The 21,351-nt window shown below is 34.7% G+C and overlaps 1 protein-coding gene across 3 annotated transcripts in view; it reads left to right on the top strand.

Annotated features, from left to right (window-relative positions):
* Positions 1-21,351, top strand: part of Galnt13 (polypeptide N-acetylgalactosaminyltransferase 13) — a 635,093-nt gene that overhangs the window by 575,574 nt on the left and 38,168 nt on the right. For all 3 annotated transcript variants that reach the window (XM_027420412.2, XM_035446586.1, XM_027420413.2), the window contains one exon: positions 322-420. In XM_027420412.2, the coding sequence (XP_027276213.1) occupies positions 322-420 (99 nt within the window). The remainder of the gene's footprint in view (positions 1-321; positions 421-21,351) is intronic.

The raw sequence follows: 21,351 nt of genomic DNA, 5'->3' as shown, positions 1-21,351 counted from the left end.
CAGTCTGGTTTATAAAGTAGTTCCAGGACAGCCTCCAAAACCACAGAGAAACCCTGTCTCAGAAAAAACAAACAAACAAACAAACAAAAAAAAACCCAACATTTTTTTTTTTCAATTCAAACTAGGAAGAGTTTAGAATTAAGACTAATCATAAGGAGAAAAAAATGAGGTAAATTTAAAACACATTCCTGAGGGAATTTCCTTACAAATGTGTACTATTTATTCAACAATCAGATCAGTAATTTACAAGTAACAAAATGTGTTTATGGCTTAAGTATTTGAAATTGTTTGACCCTCTCATTTTTGTTTTATTCTCTTCAGATACGAAATGTTGAAACTAATCAATGCCTAGACAACATGGGCCGCAAAGAAAATGAAAAAGTGGGTATATTCAACTGTCATGGCATGGGAGGTAACCAGGTACACAGTCTTTTGTTTTCAGCTCCTTACTTGGGGGTGGGAGAGGAGGGTTACTTTTAAAACCAACAGTGTCTGCCCTGGTTCACTTGTTGATAATAGATGAATGGGCATTCCAATACAACTAATTATACCTATCTCATTGTTCCAAGTATTGTAAGAAAATAACACAGGATTACATAAAAAAGGCAAAACTTAAAATAAGCCTATGTTAAATGAGGGCGGTCAGTATACTTGAACATCTCATTTTATCCCGATGCATATAAATGCCTGTGCTTTACTCTGCTATTAACTAATTAAGAAAATAACATTTCTACAACATCAGTGTTTCCCCCATGGTGATCATTCTGTATTTGTTTTGATAACTGCAATGTGTGTAAGAACTTCCAAGAGTTTTTGAGTTTCAATAAAATTTTGAGTCTAGGAGTCAGAACTGGAGCAGATAGAAATCTAGAATGAATTTCCAGAGTGGCAGTGCAATTCATTATCAGAGACATACTAGAGAATAAGGAAAAATCTTACTTTCTTCTTAGCATTGAAAAGTTTCTCCAGGAGAGACACCAAGAGCCCACTTGTTTGTGAGTCTCGATACTGTAGCAGCCCTCATGCATAGTCACTTTACGAAGCTACATTTATTTTCCTGGGAACTATAGTCACAACACTGATTCTGAGATAGCAGGTCATCAGTAAATAAGCTGTCCACAGGAGTTGATGGGGACAACAGCAAAAAGTTCTGTGTCAGGGGCAACATTTGTGGGCAAAGTGAATTGAGGTGGCAATAGCTGTTGTGTCCAGCATGTGTCAGCATCCTGTACAGTGATACATGCTGACTTTGGTACTGTAAATCAATAAGAAAATGAGTTCCCTCGAATGTGGGAGCATGCTTCACAGAGAGTTTGCATGATACACTAAAAAATTGTGAAAAGAAACTGTCTCCCTGAAAAACAAAACAAAAATATTATGATCCTAATTGATGTGTTTCCATGTTTCAGTTCTAATACGATGCTTAATATCAAGCTTCCAAATTATTTTATTTGGAAAAAGGGGACTTATTGAAAATAACATAAAAACAATTTAAGAAAAAATGAGAGTTAAAAAAAAAACTTTACAAAATCTCCTGGTAGTCTACCATCTCTGCATTATAAACCTAATGACAAACTAGAAACCAAACCAGTATAGTTGTATTTACAAAAGTACTTAGTAGTGTTCATAAATATACATGTACACTTATTTCAGAACTTTTAATCTACAAAGAAATACATATCAATTATCAACTAAGTGTTTGATGTTTGATTTCTTACAAAGTAAAGAAAATTATTTCATTTGATTTTTTTTCTAAAAACACATGATTTATAATCCAACTAAGGAAACATGGTCTACCAGAACATACATTTCATTCTGGCATGGTGACCTTACTGTGACCATTATGTCTAAGTATATTCTCAAATATCTCCCTTCCAATATGTCCAATTGGAAAACAGTTGGTATTATATAACCAAGTAGGATAAGCCCTAAAATAATGTATTTTCTAATGTTATTATTCAGACTGGGCATGTTGTATTAACACACTTAGAAATAAATGTGTATACTATATATATGTATATACAAAAATAAATATACATAATACACGCATACACAAAAATCAAAAATATATGTAATAACATTTAAAGAAGAAAGGGCATGAATTTCAAAGAGCAAGGGGAGACATATGACAAGGCATGGAGAGAGGAAAAGCGGGGAAATGTACTTATATTATAAATACAAAAATAATTTAAAAACTTAAAAAACAATGCAACATCAAGAGGCTTATGCCAAAACTAAGAGAAAGATCCCTGAATCCTTTAGTTAACAGAAGTTTCTCTTTTATTCTAAAAACTGAATGGTATAAAAAAGTTAAACCACATATGATATTATATTATGATGATTTTTGCTTTTATAAAACTCAGCATTTCTAAGTTATTTAATAAAAACGTCCTTAAATTTTCCAGTTCCTTACTTTAGGAAGAGAGCATATTTTAGGATGTTATTCTGAGTTCTCCTTTCTGTATTTATGTTTTATGTTTTATACTTTTATGTTGCTATGAGAACATCAAATTTTTATAGTTATCTACTTATGAATTTTTACAAGTTGCCTCCTGCCAATGGAAATATTCATACTCTCCATCCTGCTTTTACACAAAAGTCATAACAAACCAAAATATTTTACTTCATTTGTATTCCCATGGAATTGCTTATTGGTTTGCTTTTCAGAGTTCTCATGTAGCCCAGTCTGGCCATGAGCTTCTTATACAGCTGAGGGTGACCTAGAGATCCTGTCTTCCTGCCTACATCTCATGTGTTGATATTACAGGAGTGAGCCCCATGGTGTCTTTCTTCAGCTGCATTTTGTAAAACAAGGTGTTTTTTTTTTTCTGATAAGGATTAGTTATCTACACCTCTTCTCAAGAATTTTGATTATTGAACTTACACAACTTTATAATAATTTTCAGTCATTGTGCAAAATAATGGAGTTTGCTATGATATTTTTAATTATTTACATTTTAGCCATTATTCTCTGCTCTTATGTTCATGCCCACTGGCCTTTCCTACCACTCTCCTACTCTGTCTAGTACAATCCCTGTACCAAATCATTCTGCTGTTTCATAATTTTTATATTCCCTTGTAATTTTGGTTCCCCCTGTCCTCTCCTTTTTAGAGTTCTTTCCACCATTAGTAGGTACCATGCTAATTCATGTCTTAAACTCACATGCATGTAGAAGGCACATATAAATTTAAATTACGTACCACATATAAGAGAAAATCTACAGTATTTGATATTGAGCTTGAAATTTTCTGCTGCTCATAATGATCTTCAATTCCACTTTCCTTCAAATAACATATTTTCATTCCCTATTACAGATAAATAAAATTTCCATTGTACAGATGTAGCACATTTTCTTTAGCAATTATTCTATTGGTAACCCTGCAACTGGATTTCTTTTCTTTCTTTTTAAAATTTAATTCTTTTTAAACATTATTATTTTACACACAAATCCCAGTTGTCTCTCCCTCCATTCCTCACACTACCCCCACCATCTCCCCATTCCACCAACCATCTGCTCCTCAGAGAGGGTGAGGCCTTCAATGAGGAATCATTAAAGTGTATCACATCATTTAGGGCAGGACCAAGGCACTCCCCATTGTATCTTTGATGAACAAGGAATCCCTCCACAGGCAATAGGCACCAAAAAGCCAGTTCATGAACTAGGGATAAATGCTGGTTTCATTTCCAGCAACTCCATAAAATGTCCAAGTCCCCCTACTGTCACCCACATTCAGGGGCCTAGATTGATCTTATTCAGGTTCCCCAACAATTAGTCAGGAGTCAGTGAACTCCTACTTGCTTGGATCAGCTATTTCTGTGGGTTTCCACAGCACAGACTTAACTCCCTTGCTCATTTTATCACTCCTCCTTTTCTACACTAGATTCTGGGAGTTTGTTTTAGTATTTAGCTATGGATCTCTGCATCTGCTTACATCAATTACTTGATGAAGGTTCTATGTTGGCATTTGAGGTAGTCATCATTCTGATTATAGGGAAAGGCAGTTAAGGTACCCTCTCTACTGTTGCTTAGATTATTCCTTAGGGTCATCTTTGTGAATTCCTGGGAATTTCTGTAGTGCTGGGTTTCTCGAAAACCTCATAATGGCTCCCTCTATCAAGGTATCTTTTTCCTTGCTTTCCCTCTCTGCTCTTCTCTCAACTTGACCTACCTGATCCCTCATGTTCTCCTCCCTTTCTCCCCTCCCCACTCTCCTACTACCCTCCCCCTCTGCCAAGGCTCTCAATTTACTCAGGAGATATACACTATTTTCCCTTCTCAGTGGTGGATGTCAATATATGTCTCTCTTAGGGACTTCCTTGTTTCCTGGCTTCTCTGGTGTTGTGGACCATAGGTTGGTTATCCTTTGAGTTATGTCTAATATCCACTTATAAGTAAGTACATACTATGTTTGTATTTCTGTGTCTGGATTATTTCACTCAGGATGGTTTCTTCTAGTTCCACCTATTTGCCTGTGAATGTCAAGATGTCCTGATTTTACTGCTGAGTAGTACTCCACTGTGAATATGCCACATATTTTCTTTACCCATTCCTCAGTTGAGGGGCATCTAGGGTGCTTACAGGTTCTGGATATTGCAAATAATGCTGCTATGAATATAGTTGAACAAAGTCCTTGTTGTATGAGTGTGCATTCTTTGGGTATGTGTTCCAGAGTGGTATTACTGGGTCTTGAGGTACATTGATTTCCAATTTTCTGAGAAACTGCCATATTGATTTCCAAAGGACTGTGCAAGCTTGTAAACTCACCAGCAATGGATAAGTGTTCCCTTTACTCCAAATCCTTTCCCGGATATGCTTTCATTAGCGTTTTAACATGTCATTAGCCATTTTGACAGGTATAAGATGGTGTCTCTGAGCTGTTTTGATTTGCAATTCCCCGATGGCTAAAAATGCTCAGCAATTTCTTAAGGGCATTTGGACAATGTTAGATTCTTCTTTTGAAAATTCTGTTTATATCTTCACCCATTTTTAAATTGGCTTATTTGGTTTTTTGCTGACTAGCTTTTTGAGTTCTTTGTATATTTTACAGATCAACCCTCTGTCAGATGTGGGGTTGGTGAAGATACATTCCCATTCTGTAGGCTGCTCTTTTGACTTTTTAGCTGTGTCCTTTGCCTTACAAAAGTTTCTCAGTTTCAGGAGGTCCCATTTGTTAATTGTTGATCTCAGTATCTGCTACCGGTGTTACATTGAGGAAGTGGTCTCCAGTGCCAATGTATTCAAGGGTACTTCCCACTTCCTCTTCTATGAGGTTCAGTGTAGCTGGATTTATGTTCAGGTCTTTGATCCATTTGGACTTAAGTTTTGTGCATGGTGATAGATATGGATCTATCTGTAATTTTCTACATGTCAGCATCCAGTTATGCTAGCACCCATGTGTTGAAGATGCTTTCTTTTTTCCACTATATATCTTTGTCAAAAATCATGTGTTTGTAAGTGTGTAGGTTACTATCAGTGTTTTCCATTCAATTCTAGTGGTCGACCTGTCTATTTTTATGCCAATACCAAGCTATTTTCAGGACTATAGCTCTATAATAGAGCTTGAAGTCAAGGATGGTGATGTCTCCAGAAGTTCCCTTATTGTCCAGGGTTGTTTTGGTTATCCTGTTTATTTTTCTATATAAGGTTGAATATTGTTCTTTCAAGGTCTGTGAAGACTTGTTTTGGGATTTTGATGGGGATTGCATAGAATCTATAGGTTGCTTTTGGCAAGATTTCCATTTTTACATGTTAATCCTACCTATTGAAGAACATGAGAGATCTTTCCATTTCTGGTATCTTCTTTAATTTCTTTATTTAAGATTAAAAGTTCTTGCTAAACAGGTCTTTCACCTGTTTGGTTAGAATTACCTGAAGATATTTTATGTTGTTTGTGGGAATTGTAAAGGGTGATGTTTCTCTGATTTCTTTCTCAGCCCATTTATCATCTGTATATAGCAGGATTACAGTTTATTTTTTCTTTTGAGTTAATCTTGTATCCTGCCACTTTGCTGAATATGTTTATTAGCTGTAGAAGTTCCCTGTTAGAGTTTTTCATTCTTACACAGTTGTCCACCCATCTCTTTCTTCAGTGGGTACAGGTGGCTTAGGTGGTCACTTTTAATACAGGTACAGGAGGGTCTGTTATACTGCTAGAGACTAATTTAGCTCTTGGGCTCTTCCTGGTGAAGTCAGAGCCAGGGCTCCAGAGGGTACAGATGCTGTGCAGGAAGTTTTGGTGTGCAGAGAGTCTACTCCCAGGTCTCTGTGGCTTCACTGGGTGATGCTGTGGCATGGGGCAAACCTAAGGTGATTTGGTCATAGAGAGTAGCATCCTCCAGTCAGGGATCCAGACACTCAACTCTCCTGGTGAGTGTGGCCAAGGCTCTAATGGTTTCAGATGCCAAGGATGATGGTTTGTGGTGTGGGGAGGCTGGTCCCAGGTGTCCAGGACTTTGGTGAGTGGGGATGGGGAGCAGGATGTGCCCCAGGTGATTTGGGCCTTGAGAGTAGTTCTAACTGGTTTTACATCCTAGCTATTGTGAATAGTGCAGCAGTAATCACACTTCCACAGGGATCTCTTTGGAATAGTGACATGGACTCATTTGAATTTATACCCAAGAGCACTTTACCTAGATTATAGGGTCAATCTACTTTTCAAAATATTTTGGTGAATCACCATATTCACTTCCATGACAACACATGTTCTTGTCTTAGGGTTTTTATTGCTGGCAAGTGACACAAAGACCATGGTAAATCTTATAAAGGAAAACATTTATTTGAGGTGGTGGGTTACAGTTGCAGAGTTTCAGTCCATTGTCATCATGGTGAGACCTGATGGAGTACAGGCAGACATAGTGCTGGAGAGGTAGCTGAGATTTCTACGTCTTGCAGTCAAAAGGAAGTCAACTGAGACACTGGTTATTACTTGAACACATATGAGACCTCAAAGCTTATTCCCACCATGACACACTTTCTCCAACAAAGTCACACCTTCTAATAGTGAAACTCCCTGTGCAGCCCATTTTCTTTCAAACAATCAAACTTCTATTTCTACCATCAGTGTATAAATGCTCCTCTTTCTCACAGAAAACAGTCATTATAATTGGGATAATATGGAATCTTAATAAAGGTTAGCTTGCTTTTATCTGATAGCTGTATCAAATAAAATGTTGAGGACTTTCAAATATTTAAATGGCTATTTGTATTCCTGTAGGGGCTCTGCTTATTAACCCATTCTTTTTTTGTTTTGTTTTTTCCTCTGTGTAGATTTGGAGCCTATTCTGGCACTCTCTCTGGAGACCAGGCTGGCTTTGAACTCACAGAGATCCGCCTGCCTCTGCCTCCCGAGTGCTAGGATTAAAGGCGTGCGCCACCAACACCTGGCTTTCATTAACCCATTCTTAACTGTATACTTTGTTTGTTGGTGTTTAATTCTTGCATATTTCTAGATATTAATTACTGCAAGAAGAAAAATCAGCAAATATATTTTTCTCACATTGTGTCGATTCTTTTGATTCTGCTGAGTGTATAGATTTGTTTTAACTACCAGAATAATTTATATAAGGAGCACATGCGACACCATGTACTTTAGGTCAGGTGTCAATTTGTAGAAATAGCCTTGGCAGCAAGTGCTTTAACAAACAAAACCATATCATTAGTCCAATTATTTTTTGACTTAATGGAAACCTACTTGTCAATTTTGTATATTTTTTCTGTGCTGCTAGAGGCCCTTTCAGAAAGGTCGTGGTGGTGGCATGCATTATTTTGAAGACCTTAGCCAGTTTTAAGACTTAATTAAAGTCTCTAATCAATTTTAATTGATTTTGTACAGATTAAGAAATATGGTCATAATTTCATTTTTTCCACATATGTAAATCCAGTTTTGCTGGCAGCTTGTTGAAGACCCTATCTCTTCTCCAATGTATGTTTTTGACAACTTTGCCTGAGATTTCATCACTATAGTATGGGTCTTTCTGTATTTTATTGTATTGATTTATATGGCTGTTGTAATTATTTTGCTATGATACTTTTATTACTATAGCTTCATACTACAATTGTGATGCTTCTTTTGTTGCTGTTTCTACTAAAAATCATATCATTTATCTATAGTCTCTGGTGCCTCCATATGAATTACAATATTGCTTTAAGTAATTCTCTAAAGGATATCACTGGAATTTTGATGACTATTTTGTTGAATGTCTAGATTTTGGGGTAATAAATGTGCTATCACAACATATATTCTGCTAATCCATAAGCATTGGAAGTATTTCCATTGCCTCATATCATTTTCATTGTAGAGATCATTCATCCATTTATTAAAATGTAAGTTGTTTTAAGTCTAATGTGCTGTTTTATATTTATTATTTGATTGATTACATTTAACCATTCTCACATTCCCAAATTAAGCCAACTTGATCATGGTATATGACATTCTTAATGTGAATGTATTCTTGAGGTAGTTTTGCAAAATTCTTATTGAGAATGTTCCCTTTATGTTCATCAAGGAAATGTGTGTGTAGCTAGCCTTGTTTCTTGTATCTTTGTTGAGTTTAACATCTGAATAATATGGGCTTCATACAGTAGGTTTGATACTGTCTCTTCCATTTCTATCTGATGTTGATTCTGTGTTCAATTTTTGAACACAGACTGGCCTTTAGTTTACTATATAGCCTAGGCTGGCCTTGACCTCTAGGATGTGCCTTCACATCCAGAGTGCTGTGATTACAGGTACACAACACCATAACTATCTGCCCAACTCCACACCCTTTCATTAATATTAGGATACAAGTAGGCATCTTAAATAATTACTACTATATATATATATATATATATATATATATATATATATAATTAGTTAAGTAAACACACATAAACAAGAATAGGAAAAAACAAAGATATGAAAACAAGCCAAAAATATCTCTAGAAACACATTTTGACACAGAGATACACAAACCAAAACACATAGAAATCCCAAATCTGGAAACCATAATATGTACAGAAAGGAAATGCAAGGCTAAAAAAAAAATAAGAGTCCCAACAGAGCACTGACTTTGTTTTGTTTTGGCTTGATCTTAAGAATGGTTTGTATACTAAGTGAGATTCTGTGGAGAAAAATAATTTTCATTTGAGAGTAGTTATCATTCATAGATGGCACAGACTTGTGAATATGGGCATGTGTCCACTTTTCTCTCAGCACTGAGACAACATCAGGCCCAAACCTATACAGTCCCTGTTCATGTTACCCGAGTCTCTGTGACTTCATGTATGTATCGGTCCTACTGTGTTTGCTTCATATCCTTCATCCACCCTGACTCTCAGAATCATTCCACTTATCTGCCATGGGGTCCCTTAGCCCTGAGGAGAAGGAATAGTAGTGAGTATTCCATCGTTTCTCAGACTTTGCATATTATCCAGCTGTAGGTCTTTGCATTTGTTCCCATTTACTGCAGGGGGAAGCTTCTCTGGTAATGGATGATCTAGGCACAGATCTGTGAGTATTGCAGTTTCATAAGAAGTCATTTGTTGCTAATTTCCTTCAGAACAACAGTAGTATTTGGTTTTCCCCTGGGTTTCTTGACTATCTAGTCTTAGATTCTTAGCCACCCATGCAGTGTCAGTGATTGGTTCCATTTCATGGAGTGGGCCTTAAATCAAATCAGATCTTGGTTGGTTGGTCCCACAAGATTTGTGTCACTAATACACTAGCACTTCTTCCATACATGTCACCATTGTAGATACAAGGGCTTATAGCTGAGATAGTGTTTAGCTTTCTTCTTTGGTTCTTGAAACATGAACACTAGACAGGAGGGACAAAGTATCTAAGTAGGTACCATCTTGACTTTCCTCTATTCACGGAGTTGAGTAGGTATTGCCTTCCACAATAGTGCCTTATCATCAGTATATGAGAACAACCAATTGCCTTGACAATAACCTGGGTTATTTGAGAGTTCTCACACAGCCATTTTGCCAACACCTCAATTAGATGTAGCTCAATCCCAGAACTTGAGGTTTCATTTGGTCCTGAGAGAACTTCTGTTGTGTCTTCCCTATTATTATAGAAAGCATACTGTCAGTGATCTTGTAAGTGGAATAGCAGCCATCACGGGAACTCATAAGATATGGCTTGGCAAACAGCAAAGCTATGCCAAGTGAGCCTTGGGGATGTAGAGCCCCAATGACTACATGCCCTGAGAACCTCATGCTACTGTTGAGTATAGCACTGCTTGTTGCACTTGTGGTCACCACATCCCTCATCATCTATGAGTTGTATGAAAATTATTAAGAGTTTCTAGCCCCTCACTGGTCAATGATATTGGCACTTTCAATAATTGTGATTGTCTTTTCCCAAGTATTGTTGTTGGGGAAGACTGATGATTCAACCACTCACTTAGAAAGAATTCAGACATGTAGATTTTTAGTAAAGTTATGTAAACATGATTTTGTTAGTGGCTTGGAGAAAAAAATCTTGGGGAACAATATAAAGTATAGAAATGCACACTTTAATAGTTGATCAAGGGATTGTTGAGGTCAGGGAACAAAAACAATGGCAGCCTGGTTATTGCTGGATAATATACCTTGCTAGAAGAGGTTGGAGATCTAAGGCAATGATTAATTCCTTGTACACATTTCTCAATTCAACTACAAGATATGGTTTAAGTAAAACAAAAAAACTTCTGATGAATTGATACGCACCTTGAGGGTGTAAAGATGACAGTGTTTTACATGGATAAAAGTTTAGAAATGTGATGCTTTTAAGATTTTATATTATCTTTTGAGATAAATAATAAAATGATTGATCCTTTCTTTTTAACCACAAAATGCAGCCTGACAGTAAGAGAAACAGCTGAGAAAAATACCTTGCTTGCTTACACATTTTTAATCTATAAGAAGTTCCTTAGATAAAAATGTATGGTAGCCTTTAGAAATAATTTGTTTTTCATCTGTTATATGTGAAATGTTTAATAATGTAAGGAAAAATAATATGGAAAATGTTTAATTGTGTAAGGGAAATGAGAAACATCTTGTTTTCACCTGTATTCATTATGATCATTCACTTGAAAAATAGAATGTAACCACATTGTAATTTTTATATCACTTGAAAGATTTTGCTGGAGTACATAGTCAGTAAGGGAAAAATAAAATGAGGAAGAAAGGGAAATATAAAGGAGGAAGAACAGAACAGAGAAAAAATAGAATAGGAACAACCAGAAGAAAAATAAAATGAAGAATTAAGTTTTGACCCTCTGATAAAGTTCCTGTGTGTCTGTGTCTGTGATCCAGTAGTTCACCCATCCACATCTCCTTTACAGCTTCTCTGAACTGTTGGAAGGTTGTACTAACTGCAGCAACCTATTGTACTAGATTCTTATAGAACCCATCCAATGGCCTTTGGTTTTAGCTGTTTCTCCTCATGTTTTCCCTGCTTCCCTCCCTCTGTCATTTGATCCTCTTGTCCCAGTACACCCATATCCATCACTCACTGTCTGTTCTACTTCCCCTTCCTATGGCATTGCAATCCTCCCTTATAGTACCTTATTCTATATTTAACCTCTGTAGTTATATGTGTTGTAGTCTGCTTTTCAAAGGCTTAACAGCAAGCATCTATGTATAATCAAATACTGTATTATCTTTTGGGATATGTATTAACTTACTTGGAATGTCTTTTTTCTAGCCCTGTTCTTTTATCTTGTAAACTTCATTATTTCATTTGTTTAACAGCTAAGTAATATTCTAATGTGTAAATGTACCAGGATTTATGTATCCATTCATTTGTTGACAGATACCTATTCTGTTTCCAATTTCTGGCTATAGAGTAGCAATGAACATGTTTGAATAAATTTCTCTATAATAGGATGTAGAGTTCCTTTGGTATATTCCCAAGAGTGGTATATCTAGAATTGGAGTAGATTGATTCCCATCTTCCTGGGGAACTGCCTCACTGATTTCCATAGTGGTTGTACAAGTTTGCACTCTCAAAAGTAATGGGCGAATGTTCATTTACTTCCTGTCATCACCAACATGAGACGTCATTTGTTTCAGAATCTTGAAAACTTTGGGTATAAGAAGAAATCTCAAAGTACTTTTAATTTGCATTTCTCTGATGATTAAGGATATTGGTCATTTTGTTAAGTGCATCTCACCAGATTTTATCTTCTCTCTTTTTTTGATTTGTTTTGTTAGGAGGCTTATGGATATTTATTATTTTCTTCAAGGACCATACCTTGGGTTAAAATTATATATATTGTTTGTTTAACCATCATGACATTTATACCATTTCTTTATTATTTCTTGCTTTCTACTTCTGGTTTGTTTGCTCCTGTTTAAGACCTTGAGGTTATATCATTTTTTGATCTCTCTGATTTTTAAAAAAATGTATTGTTTAGAAATTTATAAATAGTTAAAATATATTTGTTTGAAATCCACCATACTTGCTCCCCACTAACTCTTCACATGCCCCTACAAATTTTCTTTTTAAGTTCAAAATCTCATTTTTAAATTAATTTTTTATTTAAATTAAAACCAATCTTCTTTACATATCAATCCAGTTCCCTCTCCCTCCTGTTCTCTCATTCCCCATCCCATTCCCCATCCTCTTCTCAGGTAGTATGAGGCATCTCATGGGGAAATCATCAAAGACTGTCACATCATTTGGGGTAGGACCTAGACTCTACCCTGTGTATCCCAAAGCCCATTCATGCACTAGGAATAAATCCTGATCCCACTGGCAGAGGCTCCATAGACTACCAGGCACCTCAACTAACACCCACATTTGGGGGATCTGGTTCAGTCTTAACAAAATTGTACCTTTTAAAAAGCCACTATAAGAGCCAGACATTGGTGGTACCCACCTTTAATCCCAGAACTCAAGAGGCAGAGGCAGAGGCAAAGGCAGACAGATCTCTGTGAGTTTGAGGACAGCCTGGTATACAAAGTGAGTTCCAGGACAGGCTCCAAAACAATACAGGGAACCCTGTCTCAAAAAAAGCCACTATATCCCATTAGTGATGTCAGGATATGCGTATATATGGGGCCATATCAGAAGAAAACTGACTCTTCATCTTCTAGAAGATGTGACTTGCCAATAGATTTTTAAATAGTGTTGAGACTTTGTGAGCACCTTCTCTTCCAGTGTTAGACTTTTTTTTTTTTTTTTTTTTGGCTAGTATGATACCATGCAGGTCTTGACAATGCAGTGACAGCCACCATGAGATCATGTGGGCAGCAGTTATATTGTGTCTAGAACATAAAGTTTCCCAGACTTCTTCCTTTCTTCTCATCTTCATATTCATTCTACCATTCCATTTGAATCTTGGTCAGAGAATTTATGATACAGAATGTCTAGTTTAGGGTTGAACATTCCACAGCATCATATTCTCCATATATAAAATAATTGTGAGTATCTATTAATTAATATCTACTACAAAACAAAGCTTCTCTTATGTGCAAAGAGCTGCATTAATCTATGTTTATAAAGATAAATATTTAGTGGCAGTTTGATACTGTCTATTCAGTAAAGTATTTGTAGTAGAATCTCTACTAAGACCTATGTTCTACCTATCCACAAGTTCTCAGCCCCATCAACAGTAACAAAAAGAGCTCTATATTATAAATTGAGTCTTGATTCCAGTAAGAATATATTCCCTCCCAACACATTTTTGCTACAATCACACAAATGATATTATTCCAAAGTAATCATTTTTATAGAACATAGGGATCGAAGCTACTTAAGACTATTGATTGCTTCTTTTCCCCATTGCAGTAGCATGCCTTGTACTTAAAGATACTGTGAAAGCTATCCTGTAGCCCTCATGGCTGAAAACTGGGTTCTTAGAATTGCTTTAGGTATACCCCAAACTTCTGGTTGCTGTGGTTTACATCTTATTCTGTGGAATTTTAAATCCTTATCATTTCTTCAGTCAGTTCAAGAGTATATTTTTTCAGTCTCCAAAAATCTCTGAAAATTCATTAATTTGTATTCCTATTGAGTTTTTTGTTACAATTTGCTGTTTTCTGGCAAGGTATAAGAAAATATTTAAAGGTTTTTGCATTGTGGAAATTTACAATGTAGTCTACAGTGTAATCTATTTTAGAGATGGTTTCATGGTATTGTAAGAAGAATGAATATTATATGTGTGGTATAGGTGAATATTCTGTAGCTGTCAGTCCTTTTGACTTATGATGTCCGTGTATTTTAATTCAAGTTTCCTTGGTTAATTTAGTTTAGATAATGTACCTATGGATGAAATGAGAGTGGTTTGTTTCACTGTATCAAGAGCTATCTACACTTTATGTCCATTTATCATCTGTTCTATACAATTAACAGCCTTAACAACTGATATATATATATATATATATATATATATATATATATATAAAATTGTTACATCTTCATGAATTATCACTTGCATTAATTTGTAGTGATCTTCTTCATCATCACTTCTATCTAATTTTGATTCAAAATCTACTTTATCAAATATCAGAATAGGTATCCAAACTTGGTTTTGGCTTTCATTTTTTGATACATTCCCTTCCATCTTTTCAATGCCAATGGGCCTAGTTTTTAAATCATGTCAGTTAGTGATTGTCTTTCATTGAGTGATATAAGACATTTTATATTAAGGTTTTACTGGGAGATGTTTCCTAATTCCTATGGTTACTTCTGTCATTGACTGCATCATTTTTCTTTCTTCATTGTTTAGAGTCAAGGCTTTTCTGGATTACTGTGATGAATTTCTCCATCATTCTCTTTTGTCCATCTAGTTCTATTATGAAATATTTTCTCCCTTTGCCCCAGTGGTTGTGATAGCCTTTTTAAAATCCTCTGTTACAATATTACTTTAAGTACCTTCTACAGTGAGGACTTGCTGGTCATGACCTGCCAAAATTTATGGTTGTCTTAAAAATGCCCTTCTATCACTATGTCAGTTTTAAATGATAGCTTTTCTGGATATTGCAATCTTAGTTGTCAAATGTTCACTTTCATGCTTTGAAACTTACCATTCCAAACATTCTTTGCTTTTAATGTCCTTGATGATAGATTTCATAGTATTCTGATGCATTTGCCCTTGAGGTGAGATGATATGTTTTCTATTACAGCTGTTCTGTTCATTGTCTCTCTTTATTACAATGTGTTTTGACATCCTGACTGTACCATTTTCCAAAAACTAAAATATTGTGAACTTAATATAATTTTGTAAATGAAAGACCTATAAATTACCAATATTAAATATATACCAGAGTACTTGGGATTTTATGTATGCTTGTATGGAGGGGACATAGAATCCTGGGAGCTGTTCAGTGAAATACTATAATATCTATACTCTTTGAGAGGTTCTCAGAGAGTTCATTTAATTCCTGTGAATTTTCACCCTTTCTCAAGTTTGAGTCACTTTGTTTCTTTTCATACTTGCATTCAAAACTGAAGTCTAACATAGAATCTTCTAAAGTAGTATATGTCATGGAGCCTTGCTTTTTCATGTCTATATAACTGTTTCTTGTATCCTATTTCATAGTCCCTTCACATCCAGGATCTCCTATATCCACTTTCACCCATATATTAAATGTATCCTAGGGTTTCTCTGAGCACAGCATTCATTCTATATTAGATTTCAAATCTTATTAAAATCTTCATCAATTTTTACTGCTTCAAGAATATAGTCTGGATTGCTTTAGTTGGTATATCCAACTAACCCATTATTCTCTTCCTGATAGATCTTCTTCCTGGTATGATGTCCCAATCATTTCTTTTGCTCAGGTATTTGTATGAAAATTTCCCACTTCATGGATGTGCCACTTGTCTTCAAAATTTCCAGAGCATATCTGCTTTGTTCTGGTGTTGTATACTTGAATACTCTGTGCTCTAATCACAAGTTTCCAAATAATTTAGTTTGTCTTATATCAGACATTCTTTCAGTTATATAATCTTAACCTTCACTAGACATATTTTAATGGATGAACTACAATTTAAGTTGTTCTCCCAGAATTTAACATTTAACAGCATTTACAAAATTTCCTTGTCTTACCAGAGACTCTGTATCAATGCATGCTACAGTTCTTCAATTCTGTTCTTCAGTTATGGTGTACTTCAACCATAAAAATATTTTCATTTAAATATTGATAACTAAATTTTACTTAAACTTTTCATGGACTTTAATTTAATTAGGTACAAACAAAATGAATATAGATTTACAGAATGACCATTTTAGTTTTATAAAAGCATTAAGAAAATAATTTAATAGTGAATCTTACCTTTGGATTATGACATATTTAATGAAAATGGAAAAAGTAACCAATCGGCATACAATAGTACACTTCTTTGTAAAGGCTAGCTTGTAGAGTGATAGGAAATACTCAGCTTAGAAGATGCACTGGTATTTCCTTTCTCCTTGAACTACTAAGTTAGGGACATCTAAAATGCATTTGCAAGCATTCTATTTACTAATTATAGTGACTGGTTCTGAACTTTCAGAGAAGCACAGGATAGACATCTCTCAAAACCCCAGTTTTCACAGAGTAAAGGACAAGGTTATCAAATACTATCTACACTTTTGTATGAATGTCTTCTCCCTAAGTTTTGATTCTATATTAGAATACATGACTTTAGGGCAGGAATATTACGATTTGGAGAGGAAAGAAATACTTTCTTCTTTATAGACTTTCTTCTAGAAAAAAGCTTAATTACTTTAGTAATGTATTTAATGTATTCTCAGGTCATACTCAATATCTTAACTCAATAGATATATTTTTATTTTAAAACTTCTGTTTGTGAACACACTATAATTACCAAGAAACATCAGAAAACTATTTGCTTCCTTTCAAAGACTTTGCACAGTGTAAACAAAACATACCAGTGATTTCACAAAGTAAACTTGCAAGTGAATTAAATGACTTCTGAGGAATGATAGAGCATCTACTATTAATTAATTGCTTAAATATATTGGAGGTGCACAAGATCAAGTAAACCAGAGTTATCATTTTCTATAAAAGAAAGACTTTTCCCGTAGGTTTTTACTCTCTAGTGCTTGGCAGGCAAGAGAAAACTATGGAATTTTCACCATATGGAGTCTGTTTGGCTGCTAGGATATTCATCTACCTTGGGAGGCTTATAATCTACAGAGATTTACCACTTCGTCTGCAGGAGATTAAACCCACAGTAAATACATCAGCAAATATGTCTGATGAGCAAGTTCTTTCTCTGATTCCTAGATTTACCACTTTGGCTGTGTTTACACAAGTTGAATGGGGATAGCTAGCTCTCTGGGATCTGTTTTATATGGGCACTTGTTATAGTAATAATAACAGAGTTCTCCTAACGTAACCACCTCTTAAGAATGCCATTTTCTAACATTATCACATTGAGGATTATGTCATAACATGTATTTAAGGAAGTACAGACACAAATACTTAATCCACACACAGCACACTAACTTGTCTCAATTGTTTGTCTATGAAATAGATGCTTATGAAGCTCATTACATACAGTCTAGATAATATATGTTAAGAAGACAAATATTTCACACTGGCCTGAATATTTTGTGTTATAGCCATGTATTCTTAAATCTTTTTTTGGGGGGGGGGTTGAGACAGGGTTTTTCTGTGTAGCTTTGGAGCATATCCTGGCACTAGCTCTGGAGATCAGGCTGGCCTCAAACTCACATAGATATACATGCCTCTGCCTCCTGAGTGATGGGATTAAAGGCATGTGCCACCAACGCCCAACGTATTCTTAAATCTTTAAAGTAAGAATTCTTCTCATCTCTAGTAAATATCAGAAGGACCAACTGTAGTGGCATTAACTAAGCCTTAGGTGCTTACTCAGTGAGTCTATTGTTTTCATGTTAGAATGCTTACTCTCAGATCTTCACACTTTTTCCTAGAAACTTGATTTTCAAAGAGAACTATAACATCTTATCCATTTTGGGGTGTCCACTAATTCATGAAGACTGAATATGCATATTTCTATAATGCATACTTCTACTTGAAAGAACAAAAATAACCTCATACTAAAGTACCTATAGTCACCTGACTCCTTATTCAGAGTCTTTTGTCCTACAGTTTTCCTATTCTTATTTTTTTCTCTCTCATCTTGCACTACCCTTAACTACCCCAGTTTATAGAGAAATCCTGTTAAATTCCACTTGCTATTATTTTTCTATTTATTTATTTTTATTTTCTCTCACTAGTATGTCTACCTCCCTGTCCAGGCCTTGCTAGTCTCACCTTCAAATTATTACAATAATTTTTATTGTGGCTCCTGTGTTCCTCCAGGTAATGAAATGATGATTCCTTGCAAAACTACCAAAAACTAAGAAAAAATAAAAATATATAAAACAAGTAAGAAAATAATTTTAAAGCTTCCTCAGGCATTAATTATCTAGCAGTTGAAGCTATGTAAAGTGTGACCTCTTCTGCCTTCCCTTTGCAATGCTATCTATTGCACAGATTCACACAAACTTCACAATATCAACTATTTACAAGGAGTAGATTTTTTTAAAGGTGTCCTTGTTTGTTGTTTTAAGATAACCTTGCTACTTTATATACCCATTGGAGAATAATTTTCCTTTATTATCCTGTAAATTCTATTTATCTGGCCCTATTTAAAACATACTCTCCTTACCCAATGTTATATTTTTATTGCTTTTTAGTGTATATAGAATGTCTCCACATTTGAATTCAGAGTACCAACATTTTTTATGGTTTTTACTTAGCAATATACAATTCTCTTTCTGATTTTAACCATTTTGTTGCTCTTCAGTTTTAATGTCCATTTATCTTATCTCCAGAAATGACATGTTATTGAAACATTTAACATCTTATTTTTGTTTTTGTTTTTGTTTTTTGAGACAGGGTTTCTCTGTGTAGCTTTGGAGACTATCCTGACACTCATTGTGGAGAACAGGCTGGCCTCGAACTCACAGAGATCCACCTGCCTCTGACTCCCGAGTGCTGGGATTAAAGGTGTGTGCTTTAACATCTTCTTGGAAGGGAAAATTTGCCTATCTTTAAAAATTTCACACCTGAGAATAAGCTCATTGAAAGTCTGAGCAATTTACTAACTGAAACAGAAGTTTCAAAGCTAGTATAGAGCCTATTAGTATTTAAGAAAATACTTCAAAACTTCAGGCAAACATATAAAGAGTTTTCTTCCCTTCTAGATGATGAAACTAATGCTTTAAAAATACACAAGGGTTTGTGGTTATGATAAAGTTCCTCTCAAATATGTACACACTATTCTCTGGAATCCATGATTGTTGTAGCCAAAACTACCTTGCAGACCTGCGTGAGTGTGACAAAAATCTCAAGGTGGACACATTACCTAGATTATTTGGTTGGTCAAAGAAAAATGATGATTGTGGTTTTCCTGTTCACAAGGCATTGTAACCATTAATGCAGATGTTGCTGTACCTTTCTACTGCTTACATTTGTAATGTTAAAATACCATTTTTGACAAAAGTTCAATTATGCCTGATATTTACATCCTGAAAAATCATCCATGGATCTTAATAGGGCCAGTTGTGTATGGGTATCAGAAGTTAGCAAATGCAAACAAGGAATCTCCCTCTTGTAGCCTAAGGAGAGCTGTGGTCTCTACAAAGGCCCTAGTTTCCACTAGCTAGACAAACTTGAGACTGTGAAGTCTCCATTTTAAAATGTGAGAGCATATGTTGATATGGTTTTAGCATATCAAAATTCCAGTTAATTTTAGCTGATCTAGGAAACTAATATGGGAATTAAGAAGGAAACATAATAAACCAATGAGGTGTTCATAAACATCCTTTTACTTTGGAAGAGAGGTCAATGGTAGGAACATCATTCATCCATCATTTCAAAAGTGTTGCCCAAGCAATTTTATTATTTCTTTAAAATGGTAGTTATCTTAAGTGACAATGCTTTATATTATATAAAATTATATAAAATTTTAGTTAGCATACTATAATATATCTCATTATATAATTTTCAAATATCTATATGATTGTGCTCCCTGTTTCTTCCCTCCTGTCATCCCCCAATACAAATTCATACACATGTGTACTCTATATAAAATTTATTAGAAAAAGTGAGAAGGAAAGGTTAGCAAATTTCTTGCAATCTTTTATATAACTTACACCTTTGAGTCTAATCTTTCTATAATTCTATTCCTTTTGTCAGTAATGTAAAAACATCAACCTTTTAAATGTTCAATTAAACCTGATACATAAATACTAAAAATTTCATCTATGAATTTTGATAAGGACAACAAATCATGTGGGGGAAAGGACAGTGGGAGCCTGACAGAGGAGAGCCAAAGATTGTGAGAAGGATTTTAGGAAATGATGATACCAGAGTATGTCAGGGCATGCATTACAACAAAAGAAACATTCTATTAATGCATCAGTTCATTTGAGTTGACCACTGTGGTAGACCAAGCTTTAAAGAGATCAACTTATTTAATTCACATCAAACATAAAGTAATACTCTAGTCTCCTGATAAAAGCATATGCACCCTTGTGTTTATTTGGTTAATGGGTTACCAGATGTTTTGAAAAAAAACTAATTTTACAAACTGAAGTACTCTACTCTCATGAAAAGAAAATTTATTTACCACCTCAGCCTAGTTTAATAAACCTCTCTTACTATGAACATTCACTTAAAGAGACACGAAATTCTCTTAACTCACATTTCCAATAAAATTTTCTTACAAATAGTAGGCTGTAAGCTGAAAATGTACTGAATGGAAATGTTTTTCTTCTAGCAGAATTGATACTTTATACAACCTGTTAACTTTATTTTATGTGCCTGTTACTTACATAAGTTAATGTATGGTTTGTGAAGTCACTACATTCCAATAATTCATTTAAAACAGTTGATTAATTATTGATCCTGAAAATCCATAAGTAGGAGGAGGAGGGAACTAATATTTTAGGATAGTTAAAACTTTAGGTGAGCAATCACTCTCCAAGCTTATGAGTGCCATATAATATATTATGCAGAGGAAATAAAAATATCCTTTCATTACAGAAAATTTATTAAGTACTTTCATTATCTACCTTATTTTACAAACCTATTTTATTGTGTGTTTGTTAGACATTTTGTTGTTTTAAACATATAATCCAGAAATATAAATTTATCAACTCTGTGATTATATCTCATTGCTGTCTATCATATATAATAGAATCGCATGTAAATGTTAAATTTTATATATACACACAATTCTAATAGATTATAATATATAATGAACATATATAATTTGATTATTGTAAGCCAAATAGGTAAAAATGTATTTTATTTAAGCATTCATGAAATTAAAAAAAATACCAGTTATAGGCTCAGCATAAGTGATGTCCTACCTACCTGTATTGTGATAGGTAAG

This window comes from Cricetulus griseus, chromosome 6 (genome assembly GCF_003668045.3).
Source record: "Cricetulus griseus strain 17A/GY chromosome 6, alternate assembly CriGri-PICRH-1.0, whole genome shotgun sequence".
NCBI classification, from domain to species: domain Eukaryota; kingdom Metazoa; phylum Chordata; class Mammalia; order Rodentia; family Cricetidae; genus Cricetulus; species Cricetulus griseus.
This window is presented reverse-complemented; position numbering and strand designations above follow the sequence as displayed.